We start from the raw sequence: 19,997 nt of genomic DNA on the forward strand, positions 1-19,997 counted from the left end.
TCTGGAATAACATTATTTTCCATCAAGGTGCAAGGTTTTCTAGTGTAAGGGTCCTGTTTTTCTGTGCTTCCAACAACTAATCTACAATGCTGGGTTATAACAGTTGGAATAGTTTAAACAGATTTCTAAAATCTAGATAAGGGATTTGGCTGCACATCTCCCACTTCATTTAATGAGAGTAGGACAGTTAAATCTCTCATTTCCCTTTCAATCCAAGTCTCTTTCAGTGCTCTACTGCAGATTCTTTAGCTTCCTCCAGTATGTAAATATGCTTATTTCTCACACATTATGCTACCTACTTTATTAATAAAAAAATCAATTTATGGCTACAAGCTATGTGGTTGCTGGTCTCCAGGGTCAACACCTGGCAAAATCAAATAAGGACACGAGATTTCCAAATAGTTCTGTGTAGTTAGTTCACACCTAGGAACTAAGCATTGAAAATAAAGAGAAACAACAACCCCAAAACATGTACATGAAGTCACACTGAGATAAACACTAAAATGCTTCTTCAGCACAACACTTCCAGACCGTTACAAGATGCTTGGTTTTGTACATATGGTCAGACCAATTACTATTCTTTTACGTATACACATTAAAAGACTTTATCCTAGAAATCACGACAGGTGCACTTAAACTTATTTAAAACACAGACTTCCGAGATGGCTTTTACCATTACATGAATCTTCTCTAGCCTCTGTCACGTAGTGCATGCTCAGTAGCTAAGCCTACTACCTAGATCACAAATGCAGTTTTGTGTTAGCTCCAATGAAGCATTAAAACCATCAAAGAAGCTGAAGAGGTATTTTGGCACTACCAACACAGGTGAAAAGATTAAAAAACCAAAAACACCTCAGTTGAACCAGCAGCAAAAGCCCCCACCCAGCAGCATTACCACTCGTTACATCGAGCATCTGTTTAGACCTCAGCTTGAAGTGTGAAAAGCAGAATCTTTCAATACTGCCTGGCACGTCTCCACTCTCAGTGTTACACATCAGTCTCCAGCCTGCAGAAACACACACAGCCTTCCCACTAACCTTGGTATAGAAGTGACGGTAACACATCCCCGGATAGCATAGATTTTTATCTAAGTCAATGTCTACGTAACTTTTTGGTCCAGAAGACTTGTTCGGAAAAGGTGTGAGTTTCAGAAAGAATTAACGAATTCGGGCCTTACAATGGACCTCTATTAGCAGCCAGTAAAATTATAACCATAATAATTAGTTTTTGCTCAACTTCAAAGTCAAGTAACTACTATGTCACTCACTAAGCACACACAAGCATAATTCAAGCGATAAATCTGCTTTTGACACTAGTGATCTACTCGGTAGCAGCCACAAACGATGTCTTCATTCCCACTTACCAACCCCATCAGATCACGAACAGCTCATTCAAAAGTCAGAAGCGGGCCAGAGGCAGGAAAGCCAGATCCCCACCTCAGCACACATGAATTTAAGAAAGTGGTCACAAAGCTTGAGGAGGCTGAGAACAAACCCGGTGATGTGAGCCAACCTAAACCCATCTCATTCCCGTGCATCTATGCAGGCATCCTACCCCAGTGCAGCGTGATAAATTTTGGTGAAAGAGAACCTAAAACACAACTGCTGTATATGTGACATGAAATATGAGAACGGTGCATGCTCAAAATATTTAGTAGTGAATCTCCCTGGTTACCAAAAAGTAGTGCCCAGTTTAATCCAGAAGTGACAGACATGCAAATGAGCACGCTACAATGGCTACCACCAGGAATAAACTCTTTAGAGCTGGAGATATAAAATCACAAATGAGACAGGAGTGAAACCGATCTTTGAATTGCCTCCTGGCCACTCCACCTTTTGGAAAGTTGTCTATGGTCCATGAAGGGTTGGCTGCAACATGTAAATAGATGTTACCACTGTTACTGGATATGCTGGCTGTGAAAATTGAGACTGAAGCTGAAGCAGTTTTTGCAAATTTCAGTGCTCCAGGAGTAAAATATGTAAGAATTTGTTGTATAGGTTGTGCCGTACCCAGTGCTGGATGAAGAAGGATACATAAGAGAAATGAGGATGATGTTTAAGCGTGTAGATGACCAAATGGGAGCAGCCTGCCCTAGCAGCAGGCAACGCCATGAAGTTTGCTCAGCCAGGGATGCTCGGCGGGGTCACCAGTTCAGCAGAGGCACCTGCCGAGGGCCCTGCCCGGGGCCTGGCCATGCCCAGGCACCCACACAATGGTGCTGAGCCTCGTCCCCCAGGTGGGACCCGGCTCCCTTGACAGGGCGAGAGGCAGCCCCATAAACCTTGTGCTGTCCCCAGGGGCTCCAATTCAGCCCCCTCAGCCAGGGGGGCGAGACAGGGAAGGGGAGGAAGCAGCAAGGGGAGGAGGGGGGCTCCCCATGGCTCCTCACCCCCAAACCCAAGCCTGGGGAGGAGGAGGAGGAGGCAGGCGGGGAGGGGGGGCCGGGAACAAAGGGCCCTGGGATAAAGCCGAGCGGCGGAGCTCAACAAAGGGGCCTGCAGCCCGCCGGGGGGAGGCAGGGAGGCGGCCCGGAACCCCCGGGGGGGGGATGAGGGGATGAGAAAAGGGGGGGGGGGGGAGAAAAGAACCGTTGGGAGCGAACCGTCGGGAGCCAACGGTTGGGAGCCAACCGTTCGGAGCCAACCGCCACCCCCCCACACACACACTGAGGGGAGCAGGGAGGGGAAGGAGGGGAAGGAGCCGGCCCCGCTGACCTGGCAGAGCTGCTGGCAGTACTCGCTGGCCGCCTGCACGGCGGGCTGGCCGCTCTCCCGCAGCCCGGTCTCCAGCTCCAGCAGCCGCTCCCGCAGGCGCCGCAGCTCGGGCAGGCCCCGCCGCCCGCTCTCCGCCGCCTCGGCCTCCTCGTCCGCCATCTTCGCGCCCCGCTCCGGCGCGTACGCAGCGCCCCCCCCCCGCGCTGCACCTCCCCCCCCTCGTCCTCCTCCTCCTCCCTCTCGGCCTTCCCGGCCCCCTCCTTCCTCCTCCTCCTCCTCCTCCTCCCCCCGCGCCGCGTCACGTGATTACACAATGCCACGTTCCGGGGAGGGGTCACGTGCCGCGAGGGGAGGGGAGGGGGGGGGAGGGAGCGCGCTCCCGTCTGCCCGCCCCCGCGCGCGGTCACGTGGCGCCGCTCCCCGCCTCTGCCGCCGACGGGTTTTGGCGGCAAATGGCGCCTCCTCCTCCTCCTCCTCCTCCTCCTCCTCCATCAGGCTGTGCCTGCCATTTTGTGCGCCCCAGGGAGCCCCCGGGGGGTGGGGAGGGTGCTGTGTCTGCCCCAACAGCCCAGGGAACACCCGCGCCTCTCATGTGGTTATGGCATTGGGTCAGGCGAGGAGGAGAAGATGGATCTGTGGTCCCCAAGCTTGTGTGGATGTGTCAGAGTCACAGAATCACAGAATTTCTAGGTTGGAAGAGACGTCCAAGATCACCGAGTCCAACCTCTGACCTAATGCTAACAGTCCCCACTAAACCATATCCCTGAGCTCTACATCTAAACGTCTTTTAAAAGACTTCCAGGGATGGTGACTTCACCACTTCCCTGGGCAGCCCATTCCAACGTCTAACAACCCTTTCAGTAAAGAAGTTCTTCCTAACATCCAACCTAAAACTCCCCTGGCGCAACTTTAGCCCATTCCCCCTCGTCCTGTCGCCAATTAGCGTTGGAGTCACTAGGGTTGGAGGAGACCTCCAAGCCCATCTGGTCTAACCATCCCCTACCACCAGTGTTACCCACTGACCATGTCCCCAAGCACCACATCCAACCTCTCCTTGAACACCCCGAGGCATGGTGACGCCACCACCTCCCTGGGTCAACCCATCCCAGTGCCTGACTGCTCTTTCTGAGCAGAAATGTCTCCTCATTCCCACCGTAAATCTCCCCTGGTGCAACTTGAGGCCATTCCCTCTTCTCCTATCACTACTTACTGATGGGTTGTCTTTATAGGATGCCTTTCACAGTGTTTCATGCTCCATGGGTTGACTGCATGATGGATGGCGTTGTGCTCTTCGCACTCCTGGTGTTACATGCAGGAAGGGAGGCAGGAATGCGTTCCTGCAGGGAGAACGCAGGCTGACACAATCGGGTGGTTTCTCCCAGCCAGCCAGCAGTGAGAGAAGGTGCACGAGCTAACCTGGGCATGTCACCTCATCTGGAAAACAAGGAATGCTCTGGTATTTTACACTAGCTTAAATCAGGTTTCTCATTTTTTGTCTGAAAGAGACCATTACCTGCAGGTCCCTTGGCACTTTGTCCAGTCTTGCTCAGGCCCCAGTTTATTATGGCCTTCTACACACACTATTAACTTCCCTTGTGTGACCATTGTACTGATTTGGTGATTGCGTTCTCTTTTTCCAGTCATGAAAGGAAAACAGCACTACCTATCTCTTGCATGCTGTTGAAAGCTGAGGCGTTTGATGGAATGAACCCTAATAAGAGTTGGAAAGAAAAGAGGTTTGTAAGAGGTTGTAGAAACTCTGGCCTGTAAGTGTACACATTCACAGTGATGGTATTGAATATGCAGAACTTTGGAGAGAGGCCTGGGGGTCATGCTCAAAATAGACCCCGTCTCAAGTCGCAACAGTAAACCCGAAGTGGTATGTTTCCAATTTCCAAGATAAGTATCTTATCTGTGGTTATAAGCCTGAAAGTCTTGAACGCTTAGTATACACAACGGCCATTCAGTCCCAAGTGGAAGGGAAAACTTTCAGCTTTCACATTTTAGACCTACTGTGGTACCAGAAAAATCTAGCAGCATGTATTCCTCACCGCCAAACTATGTATTGCACCACTACTAATGAGTGATGCAAATACTAGTAACAACTGTACAAAAGCCTACGTACTCTTTCTAAATCACTTAATTTCTCTGTGCGAGCTAGAATAATATCTCTTCTGGATAGCTCTTTCAGTCCTATATTGCCCTATTTGTAGTTATTTTCACTTATGGGTAAACCACAGTAGCCAAGTTCATATTCATAGTCTGTCATTGTTCTAGCTTGCTGTCTTGTTTCCTCTTTGCCCAGAGGGTTTTCTGAATTGAGCCCGGGCCAGGATGGGAGGAGAAACAGAGAACATGAGTTTCTTGCTTATACAAAAGATTAGCGCTCAGAGAGGGTAGAGTAAGCATCGTTTGTTTTGTTCTCATCAGGATCAAGTGGAAAGGAGCCTGTCCTTCAGCTGTCCTGCTCTGAAGAGGACTTGCGTAAAGGCCTCCAGGGGCCTTATGTAAGGGAGGACTCCTGTCTTTAGTCGTGGTTCAGAGGCTGTTAATTGCTAAGCTTACACCTAAGGGACCAAAGGAGGAGTTACTAGAAGGAAAGACCCCAAGCAGCTGTGAATGAAGGAGGGATTCTCCTTTTTTTCCTCTTTGACAACAATAAAAATATGATGGCAGCTACTGAGGCAAGTGTATTAGTAGCCTGAAGAAGAGGTACAAAGACCAGGTACAAAGCTGTGATGTTCATCTAGTCTTTGAATCCTGACAGAATCTACAGTGTGGTAAGCAGAGCTTGTGGAAGCGAATAGCAGCTGCCTCAAGATGGCAGGAGTGACAGAGACTCTACAGAGAAGAATGGCTTTTCGGGTACTCATTTTCTCCATGGACTTGGGGGTAGACTACAAGACAGTAACAAAAAGGGGAATATAAGACAGAGGAGACTGGCTATTGCAGGGGAAGTACGGTCAAGGAATGGACTTGTTACACTGTAAAATACACAGAAGAGACAAACAGAAGAGGCAGAAGACCGTGGAGGGGGAAGGTACAATGAAATCCCATGGGGAGTGGGTTGAGAAGAGTCCACGGAAGAAAAGGGATGGAGACTGTTGGAAAGAACAGAGTAAAGATGGAATACTGAAAAGGGAAGAACCTGAGCTTTGCAGCGGTACAAAGATGGAATTTCTTGTTAAGAGGAATCGACAGGCTTATTACTAGGGTGTGCCAGAAATAAAGATTTAAAATAAGGACTTGTAAAGATTCTTCATCATCAAAAATTCATTTGGGATTCAGATACGCTCTTCCCCACTCTTGCCACTTCCTTGACCGAGTCAATATATGCACAGTGTGGTGTTTTCCTGGCTCCGTGTTTCAGTTATTGCCTCTCAGATAAAGAGACACAGAGGAGGCATGCCTTATGGCTTTTCAGGTACTTTGGTTGTATGTTTTGGGACTCCTGATCTAAGCTCTCCTGCGTGTGGATTATTTACTGATCAATGTTATGAAATAGCTTTAAAAAAGGAATCGAGTTGTGTAATATCATAGAATCATTAAGGTTGGAAGAGACCTCCAAACTCATCTGGTCCAACCGTCCCCCTACCACCACTGTCATCCACTAAACCATGTCCCTAAGCACCACGTCCAACCTTTCCTTGAACACCCCCAGGGACAGTGACTCCACCACCTCCCTGGGCAACCTGTCCCAATGCCTGCCTGCTCTTTCTGAGAAGAAATATCTCCTAATTTCCAACCTGAATGTCCCACTATTGGTTTTAAAATGCTGGAAGAGGAAAAAGCCAAGTGAACAGGAGTACCAGAGGTGAAGACAATGGACAGCAAGGAGAGAAAGTTGTTTTGTACAAAGTAGTAATGAGAGTGCTTCTTAGATTGTATGTTGCTGACACTTGAGAGGAGAACTGTCAACTTTCCTAGGGAGAATGTCATATTGGCAAGGAACAACTACGATGTTTGTCTGTCACTGGAGCCCAGGAAACAACATTGGAGTGATTAAAACTGATTCGTAAACTAGGTCCTTTAGGGATACCAGAAGATAGGACAGACAAGAAATTGGGACAGGCGCACAAATAATAAGACACGATGTTTTGGAGGTAGAAGAAATTGTTAGAGGAATAGAATTTGCAGTGTGATAGGTGTTAAAGAAAGAAGCCGTGATTAAAAAAAAAAAAAATAGTCAAACTTGTTTGAATCACTGTTGGGGGAAGATGGCAAAGACCTTCTGTTATCATGAAGATGTGCCAGAGACTTCTGGATCAAGTCTGGAGATGAATAGTTTTCATGAGATTATTAGGAAAAATACCTACCTGGAGCAAAAGTAGGTTGATAACTAAAGTTCTTAATTTCAAAGGTCAGACGTTGAGAAATGAAGGGAATGAGTTAAGGATGACAACTGCATTTAGGTGGTTGAGGACTTGTGTGTGGAGAAGACTTGGCGTCTGTCAAGTCCCTGCAAAGCAGTATCTGCAATTCATATCTCAAACAAGCGGGATGGCTGCTCCCAGCTGGATAAATAGCCACTTCAGAAGAGTTATTGGAAACAATCAAAAGCTTGAAGGGAATGGAACAAAATTATTGCTTAAAAATATGAAGAAGGGCAAGAATAAAGTGAGAATTGTCAGAAGCCCAGCTGAGTTTTCTTACAAAGGAAATTAAAGCAGGGGCTAATGAGAAAGAAGATATGGAAATGAATGTTTCCACATTTGAGATGAAAGCAAAAAACCTATCGCATACCCATCTGAAACATCAGAAGATATTTATTCAGCCAGAAACTGCCATTAATGATGTAGGTACAAAAATACGAGCTGTAATAATGAAATTTGCTGATGACGTGAAATAGTGAGACACTTTCAATAAGAGAGCGATCAAGACTGGATGACCTTGAAAACCTAAATAATAGTATGGGATTAATTTTAATAACACAAGGTACAAGGAGACTGATAGCAATACTTTCTGCTATGGGAAAACTGATCAGTTGGGAATGACTGGATAGAAAGTGCTCATTGTGTTAGTTGAGAATGACTAAGTCATAGATATGATCCATCTGAAAAGAAAAACAATCCCCCTCAAAAAAAACCCCAACAACCTCCACCAAAGCTAAAATCATACGAGATGACGGGCCACATATTTCCATTAGATATTGCAGATAAAAATAAAACAAAAACGTTGGTCTCATCTCATGCGAAACAGTTTGTGCAATCGTGGTCAATATTGTTCAGAAAAGATTAGATTGCACTGCAGGAGGTGCAGAGAAGGACTCTGAGGATGACAAATAGAATGGAGAATGTGTTTTGTGGGAGAAGAATAAAAACAGTTCTTTAGGCTCACTGAAATAAAAGGCGAAAAGTATGATTTTCGTCTGGGAATACTAAGCCATTAGGACAAAAGGCTTTTCAAGCAAAGGATGGTACTGGGTGAAGAAAACTTGCCGTTAAGTTCTGAATGCGTTGGAACAGACATAACTATCATGTTAGACAATACACACTGCTGTTTCCAAGGAGCTTAATGTGATCCTCCACAGTGTTATAAAGGAAACTTTGTGAGAGTCAAAAGGCAGATCTGCGCGAGGCAGCAATGTAAAGGATCTGATGATGAGAATCGATTGCAAATAAATTCCAAACGGGGAACAAAATTCATCCCTTGTATTCACATCTTCCTTACTGCTGCCGGCTGGGGCTGTTTTCACCTGTATTCAAAATCACCTGTGTAGGTGTGTGTATTTCTCAGTGATCAAAGCAGCCTAAAAGTCCCTCAGGAGGAAGAAAACAAGTGTGCAGAGTCTGGTCTGTAGGTTGTCTCCAGCGTGAGCTGAGAAAGGAGAAGGAGGATGTTGCAAAACCTTTCAGATTGCCTGGAGAGTCCAACTTTCCAGAGGGAGCAAATTATTGATGAGAGAGGACAGTGCATGTAAAAGCACAGCTGGACCGAGCTGTTTTCTCAAACGGGAACCTCTCAAAACAGTTTCGGAGCTGTCTGAGAAGAAGGGGAGTGGTTATGTTCTCATTTTAAGTAATGTAATAGAAACCGCAGTACTGTTACCTGGAATTAAAGGTGCTTTTCTAGCTTTCCATTGTCTTTTCTGTTTATCATTGTTCACTAACCGATGCACACTGCCTGCTTGCTCAATAGGTGCTTGCTGATCTAATGAATCTAACAGAGTTCTAGCTGTACTTGAAGAAATTACTGAAAGAAAGAAACAGTGTCCTGGAGACTGATGTGTTTTCCCATCATTGCACGCTCCTTCGTTCCCTTCCCTGTTTTGCAAAATAAACATTTAAATTTAGCGGGCTCCACAGAAACGCCTTTTTTTTTTTTCTTTTTCTTTTTCTTTTTCCTTTTTTTTTTTTTTCTTTCTAATTGTTGTTTGTAAGAACTGGATCTTTTTTCATGAGCACAGGAACAAAAGCTTCGCTGAGCATCAGGATGCAGCAGCTCTTGTGAACAACTTCGGGGAGGAGGAGTGAATGGGGAGTTTAAAATAATGACTGCCAATATCCTGCTGAAGGTAAAGGAAGCCTTTGCTGGCAGGTGTGAGGTCAATTAAAAGGTGTGACAGGTGTGAGGTCAATTACAAGAAGGTTTATTTCTTTATTTTGCTCTGCTTTTTGTATTCCTGACTTTGCAATTTAGCTCTTTTATAATCAGCTTAGTACCTAGCAGTGGCGCACAGCTCTTTGCTGTCATAAAGCATAAAAACGCTTCTCGAAAGAGCATTTTACAGCAACGTTTGTATTTTAAGGAAGAATATTTGATTTTTTTTTTTCCAGCAAATTAATAAGTGAAAGTCTCTGGTGTAGTACAGATCCAAATGTCAACAGAAGGAAAAAAGAGGTACAGCCTGCAAAGGGCAGGAAGAGGAGGCAGAGGGATGGATTTTAAACAAGGGTAGTATAAATGCCCTGTAATCCCTTACCATTCTCTTACTGATGATGAAGTACATGTACTGCCTGTTACAGCAATATTGATTGCAATCAGATGATAAAACCATTGCACAGAGAAAGAAACCACTGCAGTGAAAATGAAAAGATGGAAATGTAATGAATTCTTGATTCAGAAATGATTTATTGGAATCAAATGAAAAAGTCATTCTTAGAGCTGAGAGGTAGTCATGGGAATAACAAAATGCTGAAAGAATATAGCCATTTTTAAATAAAATTCATTTCAAACTACGTATTTATCTTCAACAGCCATCCCACACTTTTCATCAACATTCCTTATGCTGCAAATTTTCCTCTCACAGCCTTAGCTTTACTTACAATTAATCCACTGGTATTATAGTGATGGAGATTCTTGCTGGAATGCATTAACTTCCTCCTTTAAATCCCCCCTGAGGCAAACCACTTGAAAAATATTTCCTTTGTCTAGGACACACAGTTTAGTAGCTCTCTTCTTACAGGGAGATAGCAGTTCTTTTGCAGTGATTTATGCATGCTATTCAAATACAAAAACTGCATTAAATTATGTTACATTAAAAGATCTGAGACACGCATGCCATTACTTAGGCACAGTTGCAGGAGGAAAAATGTAGGGCTGATCCCGTTGCCGCTCAAGCTCACGGAAACATTGAATGGTCGAGACACGAGCTTACTGGGAGTTGAGTAACTTTTACCTACAGAGGCCAAACAATTATCTTTCAGACTCAGTGATGACCTGTGATGTACACAAATACACCCTTAGTATTTTTAGTAGTCATACATACGAGGTTGCTGCGTGCTCTTTTGGAAGATTTAGGATCAAGACTTCGGGAAGGAGGATTTCACAGTCTCTGAAGTAGCCTGGTTCAGTGCTTAGCAATTCTGCTTGAATGTGTTGAATACCCAACTTAAACCTCGCCTGCAAATTGATCTGATCTTTGTCCTGCCTTTAGTTGTCCCGGTGGAACAATGGCCGCCAAATCTTTTATGGCTGCTATCCACACTTTGAAGTGCTTCTACAATGCTCCACCTTGATCTCATCATTTCCAAGTTTCCTGCTTTATTCCTAAGCCAGCTAAACCTCATTCCTTCGGCTGTCCTCGCAGTCAGTATTTCATAAGCTTTCCTTGCCCTGCTTGGAAGTGGGTTGTCCCCCTGTGGGTTGTCGTTACCCTCCTCGGGGTGCAGTGACCAGTTCTGGACAAAGTACTGCTCCTGCTGGGACTTCGCCAGAGCTGAGTAAAGCGGAGTGATTACTTTTTGTGTCACACATTACATTGTCGATGCTTTAGTTTCTGATCTCCCACGTTGTTTTCTGCCTACACAGCCATTTCCTATGCTATATTTAATTTTCGTTCCTTGTTAGATTTCCTTTTGCAGAGTGGACCACTTTGTAATTGCCTGGCTTGTATCTTTTCTGGTCGGTTTTAAGCTGCTTCTTGAATTTCTGGGGCTTGTTTTCAGTGCTCTTTCCATCCTTCAAAGCACTTTGCACCTTTTCCCAACCTGATATCATCACCAAACCATGGAAGCACACCCATGGTCCGTCATCCAAGGTGTACATGGAAGTGGTGAATAAAACTGGCCCCAGGATGAACACCTGGGGCTGTCTTCTGGAGAAACCTTCCCAGATTGACAGCAAACCACCAGTTACTGCACTTGGAGAAGATTTTTTCATATGTTGCACCTACTGATTGCCTGTGAACATGCTGCCTTAGCAGACTTAGGAAGATGCTGTGCGGAACAGCGTCAAAAGCTCGTCATTGTCAAGATGCATCATATCTGCTACTTCCCACTTATTTGCTAGGGCAATTATCCTGTCAGAGAAAGAGCTTAGCTTCAACTGATATAATTCTTTTCTTGACAAACCCATTTCAACTATTTTTTTTTAAATGATTATCATCATCTTCCAGGTATTTACAAATTTTGTAATACTTTGTTTTGTTTCAAGGAGTAAAAGTTAGATTGACAGGTGTAAAATGCTCTGAGTCCTCTATCCTCTCTTTTAAAAGTAAGTATTGGATTTCTGCTTTTCTAGGGTTCGATCCTTTCTTGCTTACTCTTATTTCTTGAAAATGATCATTAACAGTGCAAAGATTACTGCAGAGAGTTCTCTGAACACTTACTGGGAATTTTGTCATAGCCTGCTAACTTAAGCACTGATAACATTTTTTTTTTCTTTCCTCTTTCCAGCATCACGGGATCAAGGCTGGGCTGCCTAAACTTACACTCAACGATTCTGATGCGATTGGCCTGATTCTCGAGTGTGTGTGGTTAGTGTCAAAAAAACTGTGGTAATCAGCAAAGCATGTGTGCTTATGTACACCCCTGCTCAGCCAGCTTGTAAGTACGTGATTAAGTGCTGCTGAAATCCCTGGGACTTACTACATTAGTGAAGTTAATGAGACTTCACACCAGTAACTGCTCTGCAAACAATCACAGGCTGCTAAACTAGGGACCTGGTGTGATCCCATGCCCTAGGTCACGTTTGAATGTCTTCTTGTTGGAAATTATTTCTCTGCTTGCCCAGATGAAAGGAAAGAGTGTGTCAGTGGGGAAAGAGAGCAGAGGTGAGCACAGTCCCAGGTGAGTGCAAGCCAGTTGTGTGCAGAGGTGTTAAATTAGGGTGTGCATCTGCCTACCCTCAAACACTGCATCTGTGCTTCAGCCCTCGAGCAGATGGATGTGACGAGCTCCATGCCAGATGGGGAAGCACGTGCAGAGACACCCATGTGGCGCTGGCTCCACGTATAGACATGGTATAGATGCACCAGGACATCTCTGTGCCTCTGATGATAAGCCTTACGTCTCAGCTGAGCTTAGTAATTCCAGGTGGGCATCACGCTGCAGTGCCTGCTTCTTTTGGGGCCAAGCTGGTGTGTTTGTATGGACACACCACTCCAGTGGACGTGCTGATGCAGTTCAGTGCTGGCCTCTGATGAGTCTAGATCCTGGGCTGATGCGCTCCTTGGCCTTTTTTATATCTGCTTTCAGAATCTCAGTATGTTTACTGAGAAAAGTTGTTGTGGTTGAAATAGGGAATAGGCAAAGAAGATTCAGGCAGGATGTTAAAAAATGAGTTTGGGGGCTCCTGGGGCTTGCTGTGAGCTCTGTCTGGCCAGATGTAAGAATGTGCAGTGCAGCTGTAGATACCTACATCTGAGCTAGTTGTCTAGTTTCCCCTTAAAACCAAGGAGAGTGGTCAATTCATCTTGTCATGACAGAGCTGTCAAAAAGAGGTTTAAAAATGCCTTTTTTTTCTCATTTGATTCTGAGGGAATCTAGAGAGCTAGCTCAGGTGTCTCTATGGCATTGCAGTTGCCCTCATCTGATCAGACAAATCCCAGCCTTATTCAAGTCAGTTTTGCAGAATGTGTAGCCATACCCTCAAGGATATATCTCAAATATGGTAAACATGAAAGTATCTGTTCTTTTTTTTTCTTTTAAACTTCTGAGCCCTAGTCTTTCATCTGCATCCAATTTGATTTTGTTAGGCTTTAATTTGCTAGACTGATGAATCACTTTCTCAGTGGTTAGTGCTTGCTCATTCCTCATTTGTAGATGGTGCTGATTGCAACTTTGTACGTAGGATTTGGTTGAGTGCTGGGAAGCATATGCACAGCATTTAAACTTCTTGCAGACGTTTTCTAGACCACCATCCAGATGCCTTGTGGCCCACCAGCAGTTCACAGACGGCAGGGTAAGTAACTCTGATGTAAATTAAAGGCAGGCTCAGAGGACTCTTTTGCAGGGCCATTGGTACAGCCCGGGAAATTGGACCCATTGTTTGCTACATTCCCTGTCCAGCCAGGCTGCGCAGAGCAATTCTGTGAGCTGTGCTCTGAGGAGTACTGATCGTATCTGTGCATGTGAGCCCTAATTCACAGTTTCCTCAGGACAGCCACTGGTGCTTTTTAAAGCTCTCTGTTATGGGTATCAGGGCTGAGAAGTTCCCAAGGACACCGCTTCCTCTGTTCCCCCACTCATTAAAGCAGGAAGAGCTACAGCAGTTAGGAAACTGTTAAAACAAAGATGTGGGCACCGACCTTTACTTTTCCCTGTCAGAGTGAGCTGATTTCACACATGCAACCCTTTAAACCAATAAATCAATGGCAAACTTGTGACCTTATTTGCTGTAATGAATCAGTTGTATTGCCATGTTCTGCACCATATCAAAGAGCAGCAAATCTGGTTTAAATGGCCAGTGTGCTCTGCCTGCTTCAGTGTTGCAGTAAAGTACTGTTTAAAGTAAAAAAAAATATAATATATGTATATATATATATTTACTTTTCGCTCGCTAAGGCATATCAAATATTAACATTTGTTACCTACTGGTACTTTACTTGGTAGTGCTTGTTTATAGCTAGTGGGTGTAACAAACTTATGCTCTCTCTGAATTTCCTATCTAACATTTAGATACGGCATTTTAAATGTTTAAAAAGTATGGAGAAAAAACTCTAAAGGGCATCCCAGGAAAAAATGCAGTCGGCTAATGAATGGTGGTTAAAATACTAAGATGTTTTTATTGCTAGCCAAAAGCTCTGGCTACATGCTTGGAATAGTGTGCAGCACACTCCTGAGAAAGAAATCAACACCCCGAATCTGGAACTGAGGCTTTGTTTGCAGAGGCTTTTGTGGCACTTAGGAGACTTGGTTTTCTCCAGTCACTGCGTTTAACTGCCTGTCCCAAACGCTCTAAAAGCTGAAGGAGCTCAATACGTATTTCTGTGACATCAAAACAAGTACCATTAACTGCATTTTGTATTAGTCTGTGGGCTTCTGTATGCCTGCTGGGTCTCTGGGAAGTCAACCCTACGTAGCAATAGCTCTGGGAAGGCTGTTATGCTCCTGAAAGTCTGCCTAATGTCATCACAGAAGCTGTCCTTGCAGCACTGTCCATTAAAAACAAGTGGTACATTCCCTTCTTGGTATCCAGAAAAGCTGACTGTTGGTATTTGATAGTTAAATGTTCTAGGAGCTGTAGATACGGAGAAAGATAGTTTGAATGAGAAGATAGCCTTTGCTTCAGAGAATTTTCAGACCAAATGCCAAGTAAGACAAGAGATGACAAATGAACACAGGCAAAGGGAAAGAACATAGGAAGCAATTAATAGATAAAGATCAATTCTCAACTTCCTCCCCTTCCTAGCCTCCTGGCTGGGCTGTAGGAAGTTTCAGAGAACCTGGGAAACAGCATGGACCCCAAATTGTCTAAGTGTGAAAAAAGCATGATTATCTCTATTCCTTGTACATTAGCGATAAAATGAAAGAATCCTTGGGATGGATTCATCTGGTCAAGTGCGGACAGCTAAAAAGTGGGTATGACTGAGCCAGTTTTCTTGACCCTGTGGCTAGTTGTAAGGCATCAGTCATTTCATGCTAAAGAGGGTGCTAAGATAAGTTAGATCAAGTGCAGTCTGAAAATGCCTGTTTCTTTGCATTGACTGTGGAGGTAGTCAGAGCAACCAGCTTGGACATTCACCGTCAGATGAATGACACCACAGATGTCTGAAGTTGGAGGAGTTGAATCTGACAGCGTTATCCTTTCTCCTTCTGCACACTTCTGCAAGCGTCAACTATAAATGACCTGTACTTCTTGACAGATAGCACGTATTGAACATGCAGGCAATGAAATACATGATAACAGCCCTTTTGGGAAGAAAGATGAACGGCTAAAAAGTTGAGTCTGGCTGGGCATTGGTATAATTTTGTCGTGGCTCTGTCCTAGCCCAGTAAAATGGCTGTTTCGAGTCTGTTTCGGGCTTTCCTAACCACCAAATTTCTTACTGAAGCACATGTAGAAGTTCGCATGAATGAAATAATTCTTGAGTGCTGAAGCAGCGAGTGGTCTCCTGAAACATTTTGCACTGTTTCTGTTGTTTGTTTTTTTTTGTGCGTGTTTTTGTATCTGGAAGGAGGATGCAAGCACCATCTAGACCATTTCCAATAGGAGATTTTATTTAGTCCTATTTCATTTCTTTCATTTATAATCTAAGCTTAGCTTAAGAAATCGGATGGACCGCAAAATAGTATCTTTTATATTTTTTGCTGGGTTTTGGATCTCATTCCCTGGCCTGTCTCTCCCCCAGGATGTATGGCTTAGACCTGTCTGGTCTATTTAGATAGGGACTTAGTTTACATATGAGACATTGCTATGGTTCATTGCTGTCCCTCTGATGACAGCCACGTAATGTTGCGGGCAGAGAATGGCTGCTGTTCTGCCTCTTGATAGCAGCTAAATTTCAACAATATGGAAAATCAACTTCCAAAGCAGCTTTCTGAAGATACAGCCAAGTATCCAGCATTAATGCACCTTAAGGTCTCTGCTGCAGTGTTATTATATAAATGTAAACGCTTTTCATTTCTGAAAGGTAGCTGTATGGAGACAGGCAATATTGGCCTGCTTTGCTTTCCAGTATGGCCTTAATTATAATGCACTAGACCATTTTCCATGCACTAAATCACTAACACTGATAACCAAATGCCTTGTATAATTCCTTTCATTTGTTGCTCTGAAAGTCTGGCACAAACATGAAGCATATGCAATGCAGAGCTCCTCAGGAGGGGTTGGTGGCTGCAGAAAGGGGTTGCTTACACGTGTTGAAGAGACCACTGTGGGTATAGAAAATGACTTTCTGCACTGCATAGACCTAAAATCTCATCTGGAAATTTTGGTAGAGCCAAAAGGACTTCAGGATATTTCAGATCTGTTGTCTTCAGTAAATACCCAGGTGTCACCTGCATCTGAGTGGAACAGGAGTTGGAGGGAATGGCTTTATTCCTCCAAATATTAAATGAGACAGTGAATTCTCCAGGGGGGGGGGCATCTTTTCCTGACTTTTGTGCACAGGAGCATCATGAGATTGGCTGGATCACTGGGACAAGCCTACTGCCATCTCAGGCAGTGCTGGGCAGGCCCATGGCTGCTAGATCTCGGTGTGGGTTTCCTAAGTGCTGCTGGAATAGGGATCTAAGCAAGGCGAGTTTGTTATTCAGCTGGATGACCTGACAGTCAGGTTTCTCTGTGCAGTGACAGCAGAGAGGCTAACGGCAACCTGGTAACAAGTCTCTTGGTAATGTGATAGAAATAAGCTGTTTTCTTCAGTCTATTTTCAAGTTACGTTTTCTATGTCAGAGCATTTTTTTAAATATTATTATCAGCGCTCTAGGCTACTTCTTGCTTGCCACAATTTGATTGGAATTTGGTGGACTTAAGCATTTTTTTGCTTTCATCTGTAAAAAGCAAGAAATACAGCTCTATGAAACGGGAAAGCAATTTGTAATAGAAATTTCTCCTAGTAGAAGTGATGCAGCGAGCATTTGAGAGTGTTCAGATTTGGGGCTACAGAGAGCTACTAGATAATTGTATGAACAATTATTTTTTGTATTAGATGGTGTGAGTCGCTGAAATTGCTAGTTGTATAAATGAGACATCCTGCATTATTGATCAGGCTTCTTTTCATTGGACGGGAAGTGTACATTTCCCTTTTACACGGCTACTTATCTGATCTGAACCCGACATGCAATGATTCATTCATACGTTTAGGGTTTTGTTTCTGTTTTCATTAAGAAAAGCTAAATACTGAAGTGTGTTTAAAATGAAATCGCATTATCTGTCTCTCATGGACTACCCTTGTTTTGCAGGAGCATAGTCACTGACAAAATCAGATCAGTAGTCTGTCAAATTTAGTGTTTTCCCTCTGAATATAGTGAGCACTTAATGTTTCAGAAGTCTAACAAATCTAGTCAAATCTTCAACTGAGCAATGTTATACGTAAAAGCTATAGTCCTTTCTGACCTTGTAAGCTGGTTTAGTCACTATATGAGGCGTAGTTACTTCTATTAATTAAAAGCAGAGAAAAAGAATATTGAAATACAATCTTTAAAGGCCTTGAAGTCAAACCTGCATGTTAATGACATTTTGTTTGCTGTTCCACAATACTGTGACAGTTGTAATATTATCCATTTTAATTTTGCTCAGAGGAGTTGGATTTCAAATAAACCTATTTCAAAAAGAAGCATGAGAAAAGAGCTAAACAGAAGCCATCATCCTATTAGTACCATAAGTTGTCTAATAAGGTGCCATGAATAAACATTTTGACCTTGACAAGTTACAGAAGAAAGGAGAAAAAAATGTAGGTATTGCTTATAATCTTACCATTTTTCTTCAGAGACAGAATTCTTCGTTAGCTTTGGTGAAATCCATCACCTGTAATATTAATTCCTTTAAAAAACAGAAAGATGCATATTAGTAAAGTCTCTTTACGCTATGGTTTTAGAATTGAGGAGTCTCTGAAGTCAATAATTTATGTGGAATAAATACTAAAAGCCTTATTATCTCGGAATAATCAATGTTTGGCTGAAGCTTGAGAACACTAATAGCTAATCTTAAAAGTCCAGATCCAGTTTCATTTGAAAAAATGGCAGAACTCTCATTGATTTTAAAGGAAGGAGGAAGAGGCCAAAAGACATTGCTTTGAGAGGTAATTTTAGATAATCTGTTGAAGACATCTGTAAAATGGCAGAAAACTTGACTTTGACTCTCTGCACAATGCTATATGATACATTTCAGCGGACAGGAGGTCTTTGTGTTAGAATGCCATATATCTGTGTTTTCCACTGCCTTGGGGCATCTTCAGCTTCTGTCCTCCAGGGTCTCTTGGAAGAGAAACCTTTCCTTTCCTTATCCTTTCTGCTGGGGGTAAGGCATAGCAAACCTTGTATTGCCCTTACTAAATCAATTCTGTTTTACAGTGCTTATCTTTGATCACAGTTTTTTGGGGGGTGTAGGGTCTATTTATCCATAGTGTGGATTGTCATTGCTGAGTGGAAGAATTTTTGTACTAAAGCCCTTTCTTTTGTACTGGAGCTCTTTCCCATTCTTTTACTGATGGAGCAGGAGGATACCCTGCAACTCCACAGAGTAGCAAAGAAGAAAAGCTTTCCTCTAGCGGGGAAAAGGCAGCATCAGGAAACAGCCTCTTGATAAGCAGATATCGCTAAGTAGGGAAGTAGGACAGATACCCTGAGACAGCATCTGGCAGAGACAGGGAGGAGACGTGAACCCTCCTTTCCAGAGAAAGCCTGAGAAGGAGCTGTAGGGATCCAGCTCCTAAAAAGAGCCTGAAGTTCTGAAACTCAGTAACACTTAAATGCTGAGCTCACACTGATTTCAGTCTTAATGAGTGCTAAATTTAGTGTAACTTATGCTCTTTAATAGAGTCCTAGTCTAATTTAGGAGTATAGCAGCCTCGAAGAAGCTTGGAAATTTAAGCAGTTTGCTGCCTTTTTCCACCTCAGAATTACTTTTTTTGCTCCTAAAAATAGAAAACAAAATACTGATCTTGGCAAAGCACATTTGACGGTCAGTTTGGCAGATAGACTTAGCTGTCTTTTCATCCATGCACTTATATAGGCCATCAGATGGTAATATCAGTGAACCAAAAACTGTGATGATATTGCTAAGTGAATTAAGAATACCCTCTTTAGTAAACTACAGTTTATTTTCTTCATACATTTAAAATAGTGAGCGACATTCTCTCATTTCTCATTCAGTGGCACATTAAGACAGATCTGACCAAGTATTTTTAGTTGGAGATTTGGAGCGGCTAAAGTCAGAAATCCTCTTAATAAAAATAGGAGCTTTTTTTAAACTATCTTTTATACCAGTGTAATTCCATTGACTCCACAAGATTTATTTCTAATACATTCTGATAAGAAAGGAGTAGCGGGTTGTGGGCACTTTTATTTTTCTTCATGCTTTGAGGGTAACGTCATCAGTGTTCCCAAATCATTCTAATGAAAGCACTACTTTGTACCACATTTATTTTTTCCTGTTTTGATGATATACTGCAATACATAGGTAAATAAGTACCAAATATATACAACACCTATTTATTTTCCTGATGATGAGGATATTTTTATGCTTTTTTTCTGGCCATCACAAGTCAAGTTGGGCTTCCCATAGGACTACAAGCTGAGTTGGAGTATGAAATGGGCAGGTTAGAGCCAAGTCAGAGGTACTCTGTAACCTTCAGCAATTTTCATCAAATTTGCTTTGAATGACAAGAAATATTAAGCTTCTGTCTTCCAAGGGAATATTTCTCAGTAAACTGTGTTTACCAGCAGCTTTCGGATTTCAGCCTTATGCTTTTTTTTTTTTTTTTTTTTTTTTATTAAATGAAGCAAGGTTGTAGGAAGAGAGACCATCTTTTATTAGACCAGCTCACACTTCTGGATGAAAAACAGAATAAAAATCCATCTTCAGTTTTGAAACAGAAGCGAATTTCAAGCCAAATGTAGGCTGGGAACAATTGTTTTGGGTTTAGGCCTATGTCTCTCCGTTGACTACAGAGGCAGC

The 19,997-nt window shown here is 43.2% G+C and overlaps 1 protein-coding gene across 1 annotated transcript in view; it reads right to left on the reverse strand.

The window, feature by feature from the left end:
* The window catches only part of ZNF292 (zinc finger protein 292), a 56,967-nt gene extending 54,006 nt beyond the window's left edge, over nt 1-2,961 (reverse strand). The window contains exon 1 of the mRNA XM_038176628.2: nt 2,715-2,961. Within this exon, the coding sequence (XP_038032556.2) occupies nt 2,715-2,873 (159 nt within the window). The 5' untranslated portion in view covers nt 2,874-2,961. The remainder of the gene's footprint in view (nt 1-2,714) is intronic.
* Between the last annotated feature and the right edge of the window lie 17,036 nt (nt 2,962-19,997).

The sequence above is a fragment of the Anas platyrhynchos genome, chromosome 3, assembly GCF_047663525.1.
Source record: "Anas platyrhynchos isolate ZD024472 breed Pekin duck chromosome 3, IASCAAS_PekinDuck_T2T, whole genome shotgun sequence".
Taxonomy (NCBI): domain Eukaryota; kingdom Metazoa; phylum Chordata; class Aves; order Anseriformes; family Anatidae; genus Anas; species Anas platyrhynchos.